The 22503-nt window shown below is 39.9% G+C and overlaps 1 protein-coding gene across 1 annotated transcript in view; it reads left to right on the forward strand.

Annotated features, from left to right (window-relative positions):
- The window catches only part of LOC139423871 (CSC1-like protein 2), an 83696-nt gene that overhangs the window by 9948 nt on the left and 51245 nt on the right, over positions 1 to 22503 (forward strand). The window contains exons 3-10 of the mRNA XM_071175513.1: positions 73 to 111; positions 2930 to 3020; positions 4192 to 4229; positions 13279 to 13421; positions 15611 to 15662; positions 15882 to 15990; positions 16185 to 16255; positions 21921 to 22001. Coding sequence (XP_071031614.1) covers positions 73 to 111; positions 2930 to 3020; positions 4192 to 4229; positions 13279 to 13421; positions 15611 to 15662; positions 15882 to 15990; positions 16185 to 16255; positions 21921 to 22001 — 624 coding nt within the window. The remainder of the gene's footprint in view (positions 1 to 72; positions 112 to 2929; positions 3021 to 4191; positions 4230 to 13278; positions 13422 to 15610; positions 15663 to 15881; positions 15991 to 16184; positions 16256 to 21920; positions 22002 to 22503) is intronic.

Consider the following 22503-nt stretch of genomic DNA (forward strand, 5'->3'; position numbering starts at 1 on the left):
TTAATGAAGTAAATGTGTACTCCAATTCATGACAATTATGCTAATTTCTTCTCTTTTTGTTTCACTGTGAAGATCGAAGAAGTGTTTCAGCGGATTGGAGGAGCGGGAATAGTATGCTGTTTTTTTAACACGTTTTTGTTTATGTCCTGGTTTTCCAATGTTGTCTTCTCTCTTCCCTGTTTGCTTTTACAGCCCTAACTGTACTTGTTGTCCTGCTAACTGGTGCACTAACACTTTCTCTCTTTTTCCATTTCGGATAGGTGCGCGTGTGTGCGCATGCTTGCAATCCAATTCCAGAATGGACTGGAATCCACCCCAATTGGGGTGTGCTGTGGGTTGGTGTGTGTGTGTGTGTGTGAGAAAGGTGTATGTGTGTCTAATTAACAAGCAAGATGGTTTGGTGTGAGGGCTCCATCACTGTTTTTTGCTGTGGTTTTTATTGGGTGTCGACTCTGACTTTGGTTAACCCACCATAAGGGCCTTGTGTGTCATTAACCATACTGTTGACTTCCACCAGTGTATCTGCCATGGCTTCTGGTGCTTTTGACTGTCACCTAACATATGAATCTTTTGACATGCATGCTTCCTTTTTACACGTTTTGAATATAACATAGTCGGAGAAGAGAAAAGGGTAACTATGACACACTGAGAGCAAATAATACAAGGTAAAAGGTGCATCAGTGTGGATGTTAACTTCCCTAGGCCCTCTTGCTGTGGCGTCTTTGTGAATCCCTGTGACATTAGCTGTGATGATAGCGCCTCCAGGGTGAACCCTTTTTATTAGACCACAAGAAGCAAAGTTCTCAACGGGCTGGGTTCTCAGTCCAAAAAATCATCCCTTCCCCCTCAATAAAGGCAGAGGACAGGAGTGTTTTCAGATTGGAATCCAGCTAGAAAGTGGAATGTGGTCTTCTGCCCTGACAGAGAAATGTATACTGCCCCCATATCTGTACATGTTGTCATTGGACTAAGTGTACTGTTGGACTGTGGTAGATCTTCTGTTGTAGGATATAAGGGTGGGAGATTACAATACACACCCAGTGCTGCAGCTAAAACACAATCTATTTGTAGACTTTGGGCCCTATTCAAAATCGCTAACTGGCTTTCCGGAATATGTCAAAACAAATCCTACCCTTCAAGAAATGATGGAGTAAAACTGTTGTTGTTGAGGGCAGGCACCACACTAATAGTGTATTTTTCCCCCCCTTAATCACAATCACCTAGGCTGTAGAACCCCATAGTGGAGGTGTCATAATACCCATAAAACCTAGCAGTCAGACAGGGAAATGGTTCCAATCATATTTTTCACCATTCATTTTTTTCCATAGGGGATTTTTAGAAACACTTAAAATAAGGCATGTGTTTCGTACAGGCTTACCCTGGTGTGACGTTTTGAGAGCCATGCAAATCTCTCTCAGACAAGGTGACTTATCAATATATTCGGCTCTATTTACTCTGATTTGAAAATGCTACTTAATATCAGTAGACGTCATGCAGAACTACAAATCCCTGCAAGCTCCTGCACGTCATCTCTAGTTGACACCTTTGCTAAAAGGTAATTGTGTCAATTTAAAACTTGCACAAGACTGTTCACAGACCCAATTTGTTTATTACCATATTTAGCTAACATTAGATGGTTCATCCAGAGATGACCTTTGCCAGGATTCGGCAGTCTTGTCCAGATCATCATGGGATTTGTAGTTCTTTATGATAGCCACATTAGCAGCCAATTAGCATTTCATTTTGTGGGGGGGGGGGGGGGTAAATACAAACAGATATATTGACCAGTCACCTTGTCCTAGAAAGAGTTACATGGTTATCAAAACGTCACGCCATGGTAAGCCTACACGAAACACAGCTCTTATCTTAAGTGTCATATCCCCTATGAGAAATCTATGATGGACAAATGATTGGAACCATTTCCCTGTTTGACCTCTTCTCTCTCTCTCTCTCTGTCTGTCTCTCTGTCTGTCTCTCTTTTTCTGGAAACTGTTAGTCATTAGCCCGTAGTGCCTGGCATTAAAAAAATAAGATAATTGAATAGGGCCCTTGGTGTTTAACCATTATTTGGCTCGAGGGTTTCCTCAATGATGCCTACCTTATTTTTGAGATGTTTGGCATACTTGGGGCAACCTCAGCCAGAGTTGTGTTGGTCTGAGTTACACACTGTGTTTGTCCCTTGTCCTATAGAGTGAGGGGTAACCCTTTACTTGATACCTCCCTGAAAAGGCAGATGTCTTTACAGTCATGGCACAAACCATTATCTAGACATCTATCCAGCCCCACGAGTTTGACGTTTGTAGCTATGTTGAACTCGTGGAGCTGGGCATCTATTATGTCATTCACGTAGAAGCCTTCTTGATGTTTGCCTTGGAGTGGGGAGTTCAAGTGAAATGTTCTGTGATTTTGTTAGTGCATAGTATCTACAGTAAAAAAATATAGGATTACATGCGTGCCAACTCCGCAATGCTTGATTGGCCAGTAATTCCGCCTAGGATGATGGGATCTTGAATGTATCATGTTAGACCCTCAGAGAGATGGAGTTTATCAAACTGACTATAAAATAAACACAGAATGGCATGGTTCTATGGACATTGTTGAGGAACTATTATGGGTTAATTTAATAAAAGGGCATTTTTTATGATAAATGTGCAGTAGTGAAAGATGTGGGTTGGGGTCAATTCCATTTAAATGTTGTAAACTGACATTCCAATTCCAATTTTCTGTTTACTTTCTGAATTGATGGAATTTAAATGGAATCGACCCCATTAGCTGTGACTACTGTTCATTTTAATTGTGAGGAAATCCGTCTAGCCTCATTTCCATTCTGTTTCAAACCATAAATTAACAAACGTAACAGTTGCAGAACCCGGTCCTGCGGTGTTCTTTGTGCCTCCGTCAAAGCCTGACACTTGTCCTCTGTTTCCAGTGATGCCTCAGCTCTGCATTCTGAAGCGCCAGACCGCTATGAACGTCTCACTTCAGTCTCCAGCTCTGTCGACTTCGATCAACGGGATAAAGTGAGAAATCCCTCCCTCCGAATGTCTCCCCACCTCTGAATGTCTCCCCACCACTGAGGTTGTCTCCTACTAGTCACACGTGCAGCTCTTTAAACAACTCCATTGGCTTTGCCTCCCATCCCTGTTAAATAATGCAGGACAAGCAAAGGACTGTAAAGCCGTTGGCTGCCAGCCTTGGATGTGGGTGGAGTCAGGTGGGGGAGTGTATAGTGTGGGTCCTGTCCACCAGACAGATTTCCACTTAGTGACTCCTGATGAAGACTACCCACCCACCCCTTATAGATACAGTACATAGATGTTTTATAATAAGGGAGACTTATCTCCATCACTCTTGACTTCCAACTAATGCCACACAATATTAGATATGGTGATTCATATATGGTGATAGTTTAAATTAATATCCTTCAGGCGAAATGCCCCAGTGTGTGGAACAGACGTTTTCCTTTAGTCCAAACAACTTGTGACTACTACAGAAATATAAGCTAAACCGGTCAGTTATCCACACGCCAATGTCCCCCAAGAACATTCTATGCAACTCCATACCATATCCCCGAGTCATACGTAGCACTGTAATCACCCTAGTAGGTCAATTCAGGTCCATGTTATCTTTCTATCTCCTAGCCTTTTAATCCCAGCTGGTAGGCTAAGGCTCTTGCTCCTCTCTCCCTGTCTGTTCACTAAAACTCACATCACGATTGGGCTACCGCTATAGCCGTCCAGATCAGGTTGGCTTTACCCCAGACAGTCCCTTCTTTATTGCCCTCTCTGGTCATACAGTACTTGGGCCCCAGTGAAATAAATTGCAGATAATGTAACACCATAGTTTAATTCAGAATGTTTACACTGTGTTTTGAATTTAGGTTTCACATTAACATTCAATGTCAATGACCATGAGAATAGCATGTTGCTATGTTGGATTTAAACACCTCTGATACAGTATAAACCAGCATTGTGTTTTTTATTTATCTGCAATTGATTGAATTAGGGCCTAAAAACTAAAACATTTTTATAACGCATCACACTGTCAAGTTATTTGATTGTGTGGAATTATATTTATTATTATTATTTTTTTTATCTTCATGTGTTGAAAATGTGACTGGTGACTAATGTTTTCAACTGCATATTTTTCAAATGTCTGATTTTCATTGTGCCTACAATGTCTACACTGCAGGGCTTCTGTTCCTGGTTAACTGCCATCTTCAGAATAAAGTAAGTGGGTCTGTTTTCAACATTCTATGTAAATGCTTGATTGGGAAAAAGCCAGAGATGATGCACGTCAATGTTGCCACAAAATGTGCAACCAAATTAATAGTTCTGCTACTGTGCTAAAGGCCACCTCTGATAGGGCGATAGTTATTTATCACGGTTTGTTCCTATTTCAAAACATTCTTGCCTAGCAAAAGTATTGGATCCTCGATTTAATTCTCAGCTACAATCTTTCTTATCTATGAAAAATATCCAGATTGCTCATCAGTCTGGTTTTAGACCAGGACATGGCACCATCTCTGCTGCATCTCATGTAGTAAATTGTATGGACAAGAGACATTGTGCTGCCGCCTTTCTAGACCTTTCCAAAGCATTTTACACTGTTGATCATTGCCTGCTGATTCAGAGGCTAACTTCAATTGGCTTAGGTCATGCCACTTGCAATTGGTTTAAATAACAAATCCAGCCAAAACCACTCATTCCTTTAATTTACAGTGTTAAATAACACTATGTGAGAACAACATATTTTTGTGAACAAATGTTTCATTTTGGCGTTATCTGTAAGGTTGGTAGCAACATGGAACGTTGTTGTGGAAATCTGTTGCAGCTCAAGTCGACTCTATGGTTGGCTGGCGGGCTAGGTAGCTAGCTAGCAAACATAGCTACACGCAATGAAACCAAAGACGATATCAGCATGTAACGTAGCTAGTTCACTGTAAAATCGCCTAAACAAATTGCACTATCAATTTAGGAGTCTACAATCTCACCATGTTCAACCTGCAGATCAATGTAGATCAGAGTGGGGGTTGACATTCGCAACGGCTGATATACACTGCTCAAAAAAATTAAGTGAACACTAAAATAACACATCCTAGATCTGAATTAATGAAATATTCTTATTAAATACTTTTTTTTACATAGTTGAATGTGCTGACAACAAAATCACGCAAAAATTATCAATGGAAATCAAATTAAATTAAAGTGGAAAACCACACTACAGGCTGATCCAACTTTGATGTAATGTCCTTAAAACAAGTCAAAATGAGGCTCAGTAGTGTGTGTGTGGCCTCCACTTGCCTGTATGACCTCCCTACAACGCCTGGGCACTCTCATGTTGAGGTGGCGGATGGTCTCCTGAGGGATCTCCTCCGAGACCTGGACTAAAGCATCTGCCAACTCCTGGACAGTCTGTGGTGCAACGTGGCGTTGGTGGATGGAGCGAGACATGATGTCCCAGATGTGCTCAATTGGATTCAGGTCTGGGGAACGGGCGGGCCAGTCCATAGCCTCAATGCCTTCCTCTTGCAGGAACTGCTGACACACTCCAGCCACGTAAGGTCTAGCATTGTCTTGCATTAGGAGGAACCCAGGGCCAACCACACCAGCATGTGGTCTCACAAGGGGTCTGAGGATCTCATCTCGGTACCTAATGGCAGTCAGGCTACCTCTGGCGAGTACATGGAGGGCTGTGCGTCCCCCCAAAGAAATGCCACCCCACACCATGACTGACCCACCGACAAACCGGTCATACTGGAGGATGTTGCAGGCAGCAGAACCCTCTCCATGACGTCTCCAGACTCTGTCACGTCTGTCACATGTGCTCAGTGTGAACCTGCTTTCATCTGTGAAGAGCACAGGGCGGCAGTGGCGAATTTGCCAAACTTGGTGTTCTCTGGCGAATGCCAAACATCCTGCACGGTGTTGGGCTATAAGCACAACCCCCACCTGTGGACGTCGGGCCCTCATACCACCCTCATGGAGTTTGAGCAGACACATGCACATTTGTGGCCTGCTGGGGGTAATTTTGCAGGGCTCTGGCAGTGCTCCTCCTGCTCCTCCTTGCACAAAGGCGGAGGTAGCGGTCCTGCTGCTGGGTTGTTGCCCTCCTACGGCCTCCTCCACGTCTCCTGATGTACTGGCCTGTCTCCTGGTAGCGCCTCCATGCTCTGGATACTACACTGACAGACACAGCAAACCTTCTTGCCACAGCTCGCATTGATGTCCCATCCTGGATGAGCTGCACTACCTGAGCCACTTGTGTGGGTTGTAGACTCCGTCTCATGCTACCACTAGAGTGAAAGCACCGGCAGCATTCAAAAGTGACCAAAACATCAGCCAGAAAGCATAGGAACTGAGAAGTGGTCTGTGGTCACCACCTGCAGAACCACTCCTTTATTGGGGGTGTCTTGCTAATTGCCTATAATTTTCACCTGTTGTCTATTCCATTTGCACAACAGCATGTGAAATGTATTGTCAATCAGTGTTGCTTCCTAAGTGGACAGTTTGATTTCACAGAAGTGTGATTGACTTGGAGTTACATTGTGTTGTTTAAGTGTTCCCTTTATTTTTTTGAGCAGTGTACTTTTGAGGAGATGGAAAACGTTGCCCATGCTACGTCAATGGGCAGCGCGGTGCATTCTTCGCGATTCTGGGAGAAGGAGCGCTCTCCTGTAAGGAGTGAATGTGAGTCTGTTGCGCGCTAGCTCAAACCCAACATTAGCACCAATTTCGTCAAAGATAAGTACAATATTACAAAAAAAAATCTGAGATATGCGATAATTAACTTGCTATCTGTAACATCGTATACCTTTTGGAATTGTGGCGTTGCGTGCTTTCGTTGAAAATAGACATATACACTGACTTTGAGAAGGGATTGCGTGATGATTAGTTTAGCAGCAGCATGACATCGTGAATGCGATTTGTGGACAGTCTGCTAGGTGGGGTTTTATACGTTCTTCATTCATTGGGTTCCTATGTCCTTTCTGTAAATATCTCTAGCTACAGAACCATGCAATGCACCCTGAACTTAAGAGGAAGACGAACAGGAAAAATGTGCTAGACCCACTGTTAAATTACACATTTCTCGAGGTAGGAATATCACAAAAATATAATCAATGGCTCATTCGAGAGGAAACATCCTCCCGAGTTATGACATCGGCCATTATTGAAATCTGACATGTACGATAGACATTTTTGCAATCTAAATATCATATCCCTATTAACTTCCAGTGTAGTGAGAGCGACTTAATCACAGTGCTACGTCATATCGGATGGATTTCTGTCTGCTTGAACGCCAATAACTCAGATACAGTTGAAGTCGGAAGTTTACATACATCTTAGCCATGTACATTTAAACTGTTTTTAACAATTCCTGACATTTAATCCTCATAAAACGTCACTGTCTTATGTCAGTTAGGATCACCACTTTATTTTTAGAATGTGAAATGTCAGAAAAGTAGTAGAGAGAATTATTTATTTCAGCTTTTATTTCTTTCATCACCTTCCCAGTGGGTCAGAAGTTTACATGCACTCAATTAGTATTTTGTTGCATTGCCTTTAAATTGTTTAACTTGGGTCAAATGTTTCGGGGAGCCTTCCACAAGCTTCCCACAATAGATTTGTTAGAGTTGCGTCAATCGAATCTGGCATCAGGATAGAAGGTGAAACGGAGTCACTGAGAATCTTCTATGTTTTTTATTATTAGTCAAGCAATAAATGGTAAATGCAATTTTCGTATATACGGGTTCACTGTAACACCACGCAGGGCAGAACAGAGAACTGACTAGTTCCTGACAAAGTTCTTCTAATATACTCTGACAGAAGTAGTTCCCGCTTCTGAGCTGGCCTGTCAGAGTAGAGGCTGAGCGTGGTTTAGACTCACTCAGCCTATCGTTGGTGCACAGGCTGGTCCCAGCCCCCAGGCACTCCCGTTGGCAGGTGCAGTTGTTGCTGGGCAGAATATCTTATGAAGCCACACCTCTTTCCCATTATTGCCAAGTTTGAGTTCTAACAAAAGACAGTCTGTTGTTTGCTACACTATGTTCTGTATGTGTCCACAACAACTCGTGATAACTGCCCACACCCAAGGTTAGCCACAGCCTTCAGCTAGTCACACAATATGTTGCACACTTTTATTATAGCTTCAGCTTAAACAAAATCTGAATAGCAAGCAAAACATATTATCAACCATCACAATAAGTTGGGTGAACTTTGTCCCATGCCTCCTGACAGAGCTTGTGTAACTGAGTCACGTTTGTAGGCCTCCCTGCTCGCACACGCTTTTTCAGTTCTGCCCACAAATTTCCTATGGGATTGAGGTCAGGGCTTTGTGATGGCCACTCCAATACCTTGACTTTGTTGTCCTTAAGCCATTTTGCCACAACTTTGGAAGTATGCTTGGGGTCATTGTCCATTTGGAAGACCCATTTGTGACCAAGCTTTAACTTCCTGACTGATGTCTTGAGATGTTGCTTCAATATATTCACGTAATTTTCTTTCCTCATGATGCAATCTATTTTGTGAAGTGCACCAGTCCCTCCTGCAGCAAAGCACCCCCACAACATGATGCTGCCACCCCCTTGCTTCACGGTTGGGATCGTGTTCTTTGGCTTGCAAGCCCCCCCCCCCTTTTTCCTCCAAACATAACAATGGACATTATGGCCAAACAGTTCTATTTTTGTTTCATCAGACCAGAGGGCATTTCTCCAAAAAGTACAATCTTTGTCCCCATGTGCAGTTGCAAACCGTGTCGGGCTATTTTATGGCGGTTTTGGAGCAGTGGCTTCTTCCTTGCTGAGCGGCCTTTCAGGTTTTGTTGATATAGGACTCGTTTTATTGTGGATATAGATATTTTGTACCGGTTTCTTCCAGCGTCTTCACAAGGTCCTTCGCTGTTGTTCTGGGATTGATTTGCACTTTTCGCACCAAAGTACGTTCCTCTCTAGGAAACAGAACAAGTTTCCTTCCTGAGCGGTATGACGGCTGCGTGTTCCCATGGTGTTTATACTTGCGTACTATTGTTTGTACAGATGAACGTGGTACCTTCATGCATTTGGAAATTGCTCTACAATTATTTTTTTTTAGTTCTTGGCTGATTTCTTTTGATTTTTGTCAAGCAAAGAGGCAGTGAGTTTGAAGGTTTACCTTGAGATACATCCACAGGTACAACTACAATTGAATCAAATGATGTCAATTAGCCTATCAGTATCTTCTAAAGCCATGACATAATTTTCTGGAATTTTCCAAGCTGTTGAAAGGCACAGTCAACTTAGTGTATGTGAACCTCTGACCCACTGGAATTGTGATACAGTGAATTATAAGTGATATAATCTGTCTGTAAACAATTTTGGGACAAATTACTTACAAATGACAAAGTAGATGTCCTAACCGACCTGCCAAAACTAGTTTGTTAACAAGAAATTTGTGGAGTGGTTGAAAAACGGGTTTTAATGACTCCAACCTAAGTGTATGTAAACTTCTGACTTCAACTGTACACATGAAACTCAGGAAATCGATAGAACAGAAATGCACAGAAACAATATAACATTCAAAATATATTAACCTTTCCTTTAAAAACTACTTGACAGATCTAACACAATGTGTATCTATTGATGGGCCTATTATTGGTGCAGTAGTTTTTACTATCTACATGAACAATATTGGTTTGTCTGTGAATAACTGTAAACTGCACCTGTATGGGGATAATACTGTTGTCTATTTTATTCCCCTCCTCCATGGACCAGGCTCTATCTGACCTACAGACTGCTTTCATTGTCTTACAAAAAACACAAATTCACCCAACATTTGTATTAAATAGGGTAAAAACAAAGTATATGTTGTTTTCTAGAGCGCTCAACAATGACTCCTTGGATGGTGCCCAAATTGATTGCGTCCCTGTTTACAAATATCTGGGCATTTGGATAACTAAGAAGTTGAGAATAAAACTATGCATTATATAAATAGGTCATGCCTCTTGCTTAATTGTAGAAAGCTGATCTTTCCGTCAACGTTCCTATCAGTCCTAGACTATGGCGACATCTTCTACATTGTTCCAGCTGCCACTTCATTAATTATAGCCATTAGATGCAGTACACTTTGTTTTATCACAGGCAACAGGTTTTGCACTCATCACTGCATTCCCCATCAGAAAATAGGCTGTCCCTCTTTGACGTTGCGTAGGTCAAAACATTGCATTCTGTTTGTTTATAAAGCCCTTTTGCTAAAACACCCACATTACCTAACATTGTAACTAACCTATTGAAGTATGAGAGAGCCATCCCTGCGACAGGATATGGTAACTCTTGACAATTATTCTGTCACTACAGATTTAGGTGAAACTGCTTTTAGTGTGTTCTTAGTGATGTGCGAAAAATTTTCAGAAAGCCCTACAGTTGTACGCGTTGGTCCCATTCAGACAATTCAGATTGTTGGTTGACCTCTTCACTGGGGAATGTGTTTTTTATTTTTTATGATAATTTTTTTTTGTATTTTTCTTTGTTTCCTCTGGTCCTTCCTTGATTGTGTAATTACTTGGTCTTGTCATGTAGTGCTCCCTTGAAAAATATACCTTTGTTATCAATGGGACTCCCCTGCCTAAATAAAATTAAAATCGAATACTGTAATCTAACAGTTTTATACATTCCCCACAAACTAGAAATGCTCATACACAAATTTAAGAGTGTGAATGGCCTTTGTTTAAACAGCCTCTTGAAAAAAAAAAACGTTTTAGGTGTGTCCCCTTTTGTAAGTATCAATGTGCAACCGGCAATTTGGAAGGGCTGGGTTGTTAAACCACAAGGGCTGTTTGAATTTCAAATTATAATGGTCTTTAACAATGCAAGTGTTAATGAATTTACCTGGTCACAGACCTGGGCAGAAATAGTTGTATTTTGTTTATTTTAAATACCAACTTTTCAAAGACTCTAGGTAGTTGAATATAGAGTTTTAAAAATTGAGTTTTCAAAGGCAATTATTTCCTTTGTTATTCATATATAGGTCACAAAAAAGCAAATTAGGTTTCAAAGTATTTTGCATATCTTTCAGAAAATCAAATAATATTGGAAGTACCTTCAGAAAGTATTCACATCCCTTTTTCCAGATGTGGATGGATTTAATTGTCATTTTTTTGGTCAACGATCTACACAAAATATTCAAGTCAAATTGGAAGTGGAAGAGAAATTCTAATATTTGTAAAATAAAAAAATAAAAATGAACACTAATGTATCTTGATTAGATAGGTTTTAAAACCCCCTGAGTCGATACATGTTAGAATCACTTGAGAGTTGTGGGCTGTGAGTATTTCTGGGTACGTCTCAGAGCTTTCCACACCCGAATTGCGCAACATTTAACCATTATTCTTTTCAAAATTCTTCAAGCTCTGTTAAACTGGTTGTTGATCATTGCTAGACAACCATTTTTTTTGGTCTTGCCGTAGATTGTCAAGCAAGAGTCAACTGTAACATTCACAGTCGTCTTGGTAAGCAATTCCAGTGTAGTTTTGGCAGTGTCTCCCAGTGTATGTTGGAAAGCAGACTGAACCAGGTTTTCCTCTAGAATTTTGTCTGTGCTTAGCTCCATTCAGTAAAAAAAAAAATGTATCCTGAAAAACTCCCCAGTCCATCACGATTACAAGCAAACACATAACATGATGCAGTCATCACTATCCTTGCAAATATAGACAGTGGTACTCAGTAATGTTGTATTGAATTTACCCAAAACATAACATATTCAGGACAAAGAGTTAATTGCGTTGCCTATTTCTTTTGCAGTATTACTTTAGTGGCGTGTTGCAAACAGGATGCATGTTTTGCAATATTTGTATTCTGTACAGGCTTTTCACTCAGTCAATTAGGTTAGAATTGTGGAGTAACTGCAATCACAGCCATTCAATGTAATCCATTTTAAATTTAGTCTAACAAAAAAAAGTGGTAAAAATCGAGGGAGCTGAATACTTTCTGAAGGCACTGAATTCAAGTCATTTGAAAACACCAACGTGTTTATTTGATGGCTGCCAAATATTTGAAGAACCAAAAACTACAACAGCTAGTTGAATTAGTATACTAAATATATACTGAACAAAAATATAAACATGTAACGTATTGGTTTCATGAGCTGAATTAAAACACCCAAGAAATGTTCCATAAGCACAAAATACTTATTTCTTACATTTTGTTTATTTCAATTGACGGATTTCCTTATGAACTGCAACTCTGTAAAATCTTTGAAGTTGTTGCATGTTGTGTTTATTTTTGTTCAGTGTATGATCATTAGCACATGGTTTGGAAGGCTCTTATACATGAATTTTAATATATATCCCAGAAATTAATATGTGGGGGACAGAGAATCATCTCAATATTAGAGTAGACCACTTTTGCCATTTCTAAATGTCTAACACATGTATTTTCATAATGAGTGAGACATAAGGTAATATAATAACACTTGACATCAAGTTCGTATACATGTGTAGTTACTGATTATTACAATAGCAACATTGGTGTTACATAGGACTTTCTTTTTCAAATAATTTGCATAATAGTAATCGTTATAAATACTCAACTCATTGCTATGAAATTATCAAAACGTTATTTAACAACATGCTAATAAAATGTTGCGCCAAAAGTAATTTGTTTTATTACACAGGCATAAGAACAGTTCAATGTTAACTAAATATGACTATTAAATGTCAAAAGGGAAAAAACGGAATTAACTACAGCCAAGGTAGGTTGAAAATAATTTTTAGTTTGTATTCTGTGTAAACTGTCCCTTTAAAGATGGTATAGTGTGTGTTTGAAACGAGCACTTACCCTCCAGATGAAAAAATATGTTAAATTGTTTTTTCTAAGCATCCAACTTGATGTTTGCAAATGGCTTTGAATGTCTCTGCAGTATTTTCAGCTATCATAAAATCAATTGCAGCTTTCAGTTGATCTGCTGTCGGATAGATTGGAATAGTATAGGAAATTGTTTGTGCTCTATTAATTATATTTCTATCTGCAACATGCAGTTCCAGATACAGCCATGCCATTTATTGTAGTCATCTCCAAGCAAACCATTTGTTCCTCCTAAAAAATTGTTACTTTGCACAAAGCATAGTTAAACTAGTTATCCCAGGTCTGCACATGACTAGGTCTCATGCTGGGTTTATTGTGGTTAGAATGTAAAAAATGTTACCCCCTACCCCTTTCACCAAAAGCAACTTTCTTGTCTCTGTGAAAATGGGGCTCAGCTTATACTCCAAAAGTGAACCCACTTCTCCTGCCCTCACCCCACCTAGGGATGAGGAGATCCGGGAGAAGTGTGGTGAGGATGCTGTGCACTACCTTTCCTTCCAGCGCCACATCATCGGCCAGCTCGTGGTTGTTGGGGTTCTGTCTGTGGGCATCGTCCTGCCGGTCAACTTTTCTGGAGACCTTTTGGGTGAGTGTGCTAGATTTCTATTAATGATATATACCTCTTGTTTACCTTATAAATCCCATATTAATGAGATCACCTTAAGCTAAAGACACACTACATTGTTTTTGTTGTCATATGAGACTGTACATAAATAATGTGACTTCAACAAAGAAATAAACAATGGAACAAGATGAAGGAAGGCATATTCCATCAGATATGCACATAGAAGTAGCATATCTGCTCTCCATTGTACAGTTAAAAGTTTACAAAATCTCATATGACAACAAAAACACAAATGGTCCAATGGGTCCTTGTTTGGGTTTATGATATGGCAAAACAGCCCATTAAGGCATTTGTAGTGCCTTCAAAAATTATTCAAACCCCTTGACTTATTTCACATTTTGTTGTTACAGCCTGAATTCAAAATGGAATCCCATCTACACACAATACACCATAATGAAAAAGTGAAAACATACTTGTAGAATTGTTTTGCTAATATATTGAACACAACACTCAGTCAATACATGTTAGAATCACGTTGGCATCCATTACAGCTGTGAGTCTTTACTGGGTACGTCTCTAAGAACTTTGCACACTTGTATTGTACAATATTTGCACATTATTCTTTTTTAAAGTTCTTCAAGCACTGCCATAGATTTTTAAGCCAATTTAAGTCAAAACTGTAACTACAGGAACATTCAACATCATCTTGGTAAGCAATTCCATCATATATTTGGCCTTGTGTTTTAGGATATTGGCCTACTGTACTGTGAATTTATCTCCAAGTGTCTGTTGCACTGAACCAGGTTTTCCTCTAGGATTTTATCGATGCTTAGCTCTATTACATTTATTTTTTTCCTAAACACTCCCTACTCCTTGCTGATGAAAAGCATTCCCATAACATGATGCAGCTACCACAATGCTTGAAAATATGAAGTGGTACTCGGTGATGTGTTGTCGAATTTGCCCCAAACATAACACTTTGTATTCAGGACATAAAGTTATAAAACCATTTTTTACTTTTACCCTAACTGATAACCGAAGTCAGCTTGCAGGCGCCCGGCCGGCCACAAGGAGTCACTAGAGACAAGATGAGAAAAGGAATTCCCGGCTGGCAAAACCAGGATGGCGCTGGGCCATTTGTGCGCCGCCTCATGGGTCTCCCGGTCACGGGATCGAACCCGAGGCTGTAGTGACACCTCGACACTGAGAAAGTTAATTTCTTTGCCACATTTTTGCTGTTTTACTTTAGTGCCTTATTGCAAACAAGATGCATATTTTGGAATATTTTTATTCTGTACAGGCTTCCTTGTCATCACTACCGAGTTCCAAACTGCCTCTGGAAGCAACGTCAGTATAATAACTGTTTATTGGGAGTATCATGAAATGGGTTTCAATGGCCGAGCAGCCGCACACAAGCCTAAGATCACCATGCGCAATGCCAAGCGTCGGCTGGAGTGGCGTAAAGCTCGCCGCCACTGGACTCTGGAGCTGTGGAAATGCTTTCTCTGGAGTGATGAATCACACTTCACCTTCTGGCAGTCCGATGGACTAATCTGGGTTTGGCGGATGCCAGGAGAATGCTACCTGTCCCAATTCCTAGTGGCAACTGTAAAGTTTGGTGGAGGAGGAATAATGGTCTGGGGCGGTTTTTCATTGTTTAGTTTGGGAAAGGCCCTGTCCTGTTTCAGCATGACAATGCCCCTGTGCACAAAGCAAGGCCTATACAGAAATGTTGTCAAAATCACTGTGGAAGAACTTGACAGGTCTGCATAGAACCCTGACCTCAATCCCATCAAACACCTTTGGGATGAATTGGAATGCCGACTGCGAGCCAGGCGTAATCGTTCAACATTAGTGGCTGAATGGAAGCAAGTACACGTAGCAGTGTTCCAACATCTAGCGGAAAGCCTTCCCAGAAGAGTGTAGGCTGTTATCGCAGCAAAGAGGGGACCAACTTCATGTTAATGTCCTTGATTTTGGAATGAGATATTCAACGAGCAGGTGTCTGCATATTTTTGGTCACGTAGTGTATCTCGGCTCCTCGGTTTTATTCTTTGGCAGACTACTTTGTTTAGGTTGACTATCATAACTAAACTACAAGAAAGTCTTATTTAAATTGACAAACGGATAACTAACTACAGACAATATAAATACTTAAAGGTAATTTCACAAGGAAACGTCTATATACATTGTTCTCTTTTTGTCAGCAGAAAATAATGCATACAGCTTTGGGCGGACCACTATAGCAAACCTGAAGTCTGGGTTGGTACATATTTTATAACATGCTTTTATTTGGTTGGTTATTAAACCAATGGCATTATTTGAAAATAAAGAATGATTGGTAGTTACGGACAATCCCAGCAGGCAAAACTGGTTGCAATATTTTGTGACATCATGATCAGATGATTATATGCTAATTGTAATGTTTTTAGACATATTTTAACCAACACATGTTTAAAACCTCTTCTGCATTTTTCTCAGGACTAACCTCTTGTGGCTCCACACTTCGTTTGCATTCATATACCTGCTTCTGACTGTGTACAGCATGAGACGACACACTTCCAAGATGCATTACAAGGAGGACGACCTGGTAAAGTTTATTTATTTAATTTATTTATCCAGCTTAGTCAAAATCAGATGAATGCAAAGTCCACTTAATCAGTGGGGCCACTATAGGAACATTTGGAATGTAATTGTTCTGATGTACAGTAAATGTCAACATCTGATTAACAGATGTGTTATTTTCAGCAGTCATAAATCAAGGCATATGCTCTTTTTTTCCAGGTGAAACGCACTTTATTTATCAATGGGATCTCCAAATATGCCGAAGAGGTCCACATAAAACAACACTTTGAGTAAGCATTTCTCTGGTTTCATTTCCTGTCAGGCATCAGCAAGGTATTGGCTTGCACCTGCATGTGTGGTAAATTCTACAGTACGGTCAGAATTTATTGACGTCATTGATAAAGATGATCAATAATGACTGTGTAAAGTAAATAATCCAAATACTGAGCTATATTGTATGCAAAAAAAAAAGGGAAATTATATTTCATACTAATACAATTGTTCCGAGAAAGAGATTTTGTTTTACAAGCAATATTTATTTTCTCAAAAGGGAAAGGGGTCAAAATTATTCACACCCCCAAAGACTTATAAATAAGGTAGTGCTTGGTCCTATATTCCTAGCATGCAGTGACTACATCGAGCTTGTGACCCTACAAATGCATTTGCAGTTCCTTTTGGTTGTGTTTCCGATTATGTTGTGCCCAATATAAATTAATGGTAAGTAATGTATTGTCATTTTGTAGTCAATTTTATTGTAAATAAGAACAGAATGTTTCTAAACACATTCAAAACATATGTTTCTAAACATTACCAGTGACAGGGGAGGTTAGCATGTCTTGGGGGTATGATCTCACTCATTATTCAGGATTATCTGTAACATGGTAGCTTAAGTGTTTAGAAAAATGTTATATTCTTATTTACAGTAAAAGTGACTCAAATGACACAGTACATTATTTTCCATTTCATTTATATTGGGCATAAAATAATCTTAAACACAAAAAAATAACTAAATGCGTCCAACAAGTTTGTAGAGTCACATGCTTGATGTAGTCATTTCATGCTTGGAATAAGGGACCAAATACTACACATTTTACTACTTTATTCAAAAGAATACGTATGGGTGTAAATCATTTTGACCCTTTTTAGAGAAAAAAAATATTACTTGTTTAACTAAATGTATTTCTCTGAACAATTGTATTGTTAGACAATATTTTTGTTTTATGTCAACAATGACAAGCCACGGGGGTCTCACAACTTGGATGGAAAATTACTGAGGATAATAGTGGATGATATTGACACTCCTATTTGCCATATATTCAGTCTAAGCCTACTAGAAAGTGTGTGCCCCCAGGCCTGGAGGGAAGCAAAAGTCATTCCGCTGCCCAAGAATAGTAAAGCCCCCTTTACTGGCTCAAATAGCTGACCAATCAGCCTATTACCAACTCTTGATAAACATTTGGAAAAAATTGTTTAAGACCAGATACAGTGCTATTTTACTGTAAACAAATGAACAAGACTTTCCGCATGCTTATAGAGAAGGACATTCAACATGCACTGCACTTACACAAATGACTGATGATTGGCTGAGAGAAATTATGTTAAAGAGATTGTGGGAGCTGTTTTGTTAGACTTTAGTACGGCTTTTGACATTATTGATCATAGTCTGCTGATGGAAAAACATATGAGTTATGGCTTTACACCCCCTGCTATATTGTGGATAAGGAGTTAACTGTCTAACAGAACACAGTGTGTTAACTTAATGGAAGCCTCTCCAACATAATCCAGGTAGCATCAGGAATTTCCGAGGTTGGCTGTCTAGACCCCTTACTTTTTTTCAATCTTTACTAACGAAATACCACTGGCTTTGAGTAAAGCCTTTTTAACAACACTATCAACAAGGCAGGTCCTACAGGCTCTACTTTTTTTGCACCGGGACCACTGTTCAGTTGTGTGGTCAGGTGAAACACAGAGACTTCAGAAAATTACATTGACTCAGAACAAGGCAGCACGGCTAGCCCTTAAATGTGCACGGAGAGCTAACATTAATGATATACATGTACATCTCTCATGGCTCAAAGTGGAAGAGAGATTGACTTCATCACCACTTGTTTTTGTAAGAAGTGTTGACCAGCTGAATACACTGAGGTGTATGTTTTTAAACTACTAGCACACAGCTCAGACACCCATGCATACCCCGCAAGACATGCCACCAAAGGTCTCTTCACAATCCCCAAGTCAAGAACAGACTATGGGAGGCGCACAGTACTACATAGAGCCATGGCTACATGGAACTCTATTGCACATAAGGTAACTGATGCAAGCAGTAGAATCTGATTTTTAAAAAAAATGATAAATACACCTTATGGAACAGCGGGGACTGAAGACACACACAGGCACATAAGACACACACTCTACACACGTACACATGGATGTTGTATTGTAAATATGTGATAGTGGCCTGAGGGAACACACTTAATGTATTGGGTAAAGTGTTACGAAATGTAATGTCATGTAATATTTGAAATGGTATAAAATGGCATTAATGTTGCTGGACCCCAGGAAGAGTAGCTGGCGCCTTGGCAGCAGCTAATGGGGATCCTTAATAAATACCAATCCCAATTTTTTTTTGTGCATAATAGAAAGCTCTGTCTTTGAATTTTATACAGTCATTATTGCTCATCTTAATCAAGGGTGTCAATCATTTCCGACCCCACTGTATGTGCCAAAGAAAGTATTCATACCCCTTGACTTTTTCCATATTTCTTTGTTACAGTATGAGCTCAAAATGGATTAAAATATAACATCTCACCCAACCACACACAATACCCCATAATGACAAAGTGAGAACATGTCTTTAGAAAGATTTGCAAATGTATTGAAAATGAAATACAGAAATATCTCATTAACGTAAGTATTCACACCCCTTTGCTATGACACTCCAATTTCCTTTGGTCATCCTTGAGCTGTTACTACAACCTGATTTTAAGTATTCAATTGTTTGGACATAATTTAGAAAGAAACACAATTGACAATTCTTGTCAGAGTATAAATCATAACATGAAGTCCAAGAAACTGTCTGTAGATATCTGCAATTGAACTGTGATGAGGCGTACAGTATATGAAATCCAATTCTATTTGTCACATGCACCGAATACAACAGGTGTAGTAGACCTTACAGTGAAATGTTTACTTACAAGCCGGTAAAAGTAACAAATAATTAAACAGCAGCAGTAAAATAACAAGGGAGGCTATAATATAGGGGATACTGGTACAGAGTCAATGTGTGGGGGCACTGGTTAGTCGAGGTAATTGAGTTAATAATGTACATGTAGGTAGAGTTAAAGTGACTATGCATAGATTATAAACAGAGTAGCAGCAGCGTAAAAGAGCGGTCTGGGTTGCCCTTTGATTAGCTTTTCAGGCTAGCCCTTTGATTAGCTGTTCAGGCTAGCCCTTTGATTAGCTTTTCAGGCTAGCCCTTTGATTAGCTGTTCAGGCTAGCCCTTTGATTAGCTGTTCAGGCTAGCCCTTTGATTAGCTGTTCAGGCTAGCCCTTTGATTAGCTGTTCAGGCTAGCCCTTTGATTAGCTGTTCAGGCTAGCCCTTTGATTAGCTTTTCAGGCTAGCCCTTTGATTAGCTGTTCAGGCTAGCCCTTTGATTAGCTGTTCAGGCTAGCCCTTTGATTAGCTGTTCAGGCTAGCCCTTTGATTAGCTGTTCAGGCTAGCCCTTTGATTAGCTTTTCAGGCTAGCCCTTTGATTCGCTGTTCAGGAGTATTATGGCTAGTTGGTAGAAGCTGTTAAGAAGCCTTTTGGATCTCGACTTGGCACTCCGGTACCGCTGGGGAAGGTGTCGTGGAAATTCAACATTAAGGACTCAAAGTTAATGAACAGATGTATTATCATGATCGGAGAGGTTACAACAAACGTAATACTCAAAGTACAAGTCTGTCAGAAGCTGTGAAGGGATGCTCTTCCTTCAGCACTTTTTATGCTCATGCACAAACTAGGCGTCTCTGCTCTCGGGGTGCAATAGGCTGACCATGACCTTTCACACGCAGTTTCTAGGCTTTGGGCCAAAGTAACAATGTGTTCCCATCCTAACACAATAACAAGAAACAATATGCTACATGTAGTCACGCATTTGCAGACACACAGAGGACACTAAACATTTCCACTACTTAGGGATATAAAACAATTTCTAGAGGTATTGAAAGTTTCCAAGAGTACGGTGGTTTCCATCATTGGGAAATTGAAAAAAATGTGTAACTACCCAGCTGGCTGTCCATACGCATAAGGCAAAATATTCTGTGGTCTGATGAGACCAAAATTGAACTCTTTGGCCTGAATGCAAAGCACTATATCTGGAGAAAATCAGGCACAGCTCATCACCTGTCTAACACCACCCTACTGTGACGCATGGTGGTGGCAGCATGCTTTGGGGATGCTTTTCAGTGGCAGGTACTGTGAGCCTGGTAAGGATAGAGGGAACAATGAATGTATCCAAATGCAGGCAAATCCTTGATGAGAACCTGCTTCACAGTGCAAAAGACCTTAAACCAGTGTAAAGATTTACTTTCCAACTGGACAATGACACCAAGCAATGCTGGAATGGCTTTCGAAGAAAAATGTGAACGTCCTTGAGTGGCCCAGGCAAAGCCCAGACTTGAATACTATTGAAAATCTGTGGAAATACTTTAAGATTACTGTTCAGTGCTGCTCCCCATATAATTTAACAGCACTTGAGTTTGAGAGAATCTGAGAATTGGAGGAAATCCCCAAATCCAGATGTGCAAAGCTGATACAAGATGACTCAAAGCTGTAATTTTGGACAAAGGTGTGAATACTTATGGAAATTAGATATTGCTGCATTTATTTTTCAATACATTAGCAAACATGTCTAAAAACATGTTTTCATTTTGTCGTTGGGTTGTTGTGTGTAGGTAGATGGGTGATCATTAAAAAAACAATTAAAAACAACATTTAATCCATTTTGAATTCAGGCTGTCCATTTTGAATACTTTCTGAAGGCGCTGTATGTAGGAAGAGGGTGAAGATCAGTGGTGTAAAGTACTTAAGTAAAAATACTTTAAAGTACTACGTAAGTTGTTTTTGGGGGTATATGTACTTTACTATTTATATGTTTTACTACTTTTACTCCATTACATTCATAAAGAAAATAATGTACTTTTCACTCTATACATTTTCCCTGACACCCAAAAGTACTTGTTACAATTTCAATGCTTCGCAAAGACAGTTCATTGGTTCTCACTTTTAATATCCTTATTCATGTCACTGAAGGAGAGAGGGGAATGTAGAAATTGTACATTCTGTCAGAATATGTTATTATTAGACATCAGGGATCCTATGGAAAGGAGAAGGGCCACAGTCTGGTACAAGTCAACAGGACAGCCGTGAGTTGGGGAGGAGTGAGGAATTTGGGCTGAGGTCAGGTCTGATGAAGTGAGGAAGAATAGATCACTAATGTTTTGTCTAGCAATAGAGGTGTATTGGCTGTTCAGATGTGTAAGAAGGACACTCGGCATAGGAGGAATAGTTAAATTGCTTGTGTGAATGTCTTTGTCTGTTCAGCTGTCTGACCCATTGGGTGAATAAACTTGGTTTGAGATTTTCCTTGTTGTCTGTCAGGCTGCTACTTGTTATTTAGAACATAACACAGGAAAGTTGTATAATTCACACACTTATCAAGTGAACATCCCTGGTCATCGCCATGCCTTTGATCTGGCAGATTCACTAAACACACATGCTTCATTTGTAAATGATGTCTTGAGTGTTGGAGTGTTCCCCTGGCTATCTGTAACTTTAAAAAACAAAGTTGTGCCATCTGGTTTGCTTAATGTAAAAACATGTCACTGCATTTTAAGATCACTGACTTTATCAACTCATTATAGTATGGTCGTTGTTCTGTTTTGTTTTCTCTCCATTTGTCCCACAGACAAGCCTATGAGAACTGCACTGTTCTGGATGCTCGAATCTGCTACAACGTAGCCAAACTCATGTCCCTGAATGCTGAGAGGTGAGACCTTTACCTGCTGTTGTGTTCATTCTGACTGCTTCTTCACAATTTCAGCCCCTAACATATCCAACCCTCACTACATAAAATGGTTTTCTTGACAAAATTGTACAGATGAAGGATTATAGGGCGGCCCAGCCCCTGAAGTGACTCTACACCGTATGCAAAGATTTTATTTTGTCTTAAGAATTTAGCCTTCTCTGTGTTGCTCTCCACATCCCCCATTCTGTCACACCTCTGTAAAGCAGAGGTTCTGTTGTCTTTATCTCCTACGGGTCTGATATGATTGGAAGTTAACTCAACAGTAATGCCATTGGTCAACAACTCAGATTTTGAATCGAAACAAGTCAGATTCTTATAAAAAAAGCTCCTAGATTCATTGTCTCTTTCTCTTTGTTCTTGACCTGCGTTGGTGAAATATACAGTCTTTCTACCTCTCTCTCCCCCAAGAGCTATGGCACAAGCCATGACTTCTCTCTTGTTCCCTGCCTGATCATACCTACAA

Source organism: Oncorhynchus clarkii, chromosome 13, assembly GCF_045791955.1.
Source record: "Oncorhynchus clarkii lewisi isolate Uvic-CL-2024 chromosome 13, UVic_Ocla_1.0, whole genome shotgun sequence".
NCBI classification, from domain to species: domain Eukaryota; kingdom Metazoa; phylum Chordata; class Actinopteri; order Salmoniformes; family Salmonidae; genus Oncorhynchus; species Oncorhynchus clarkii.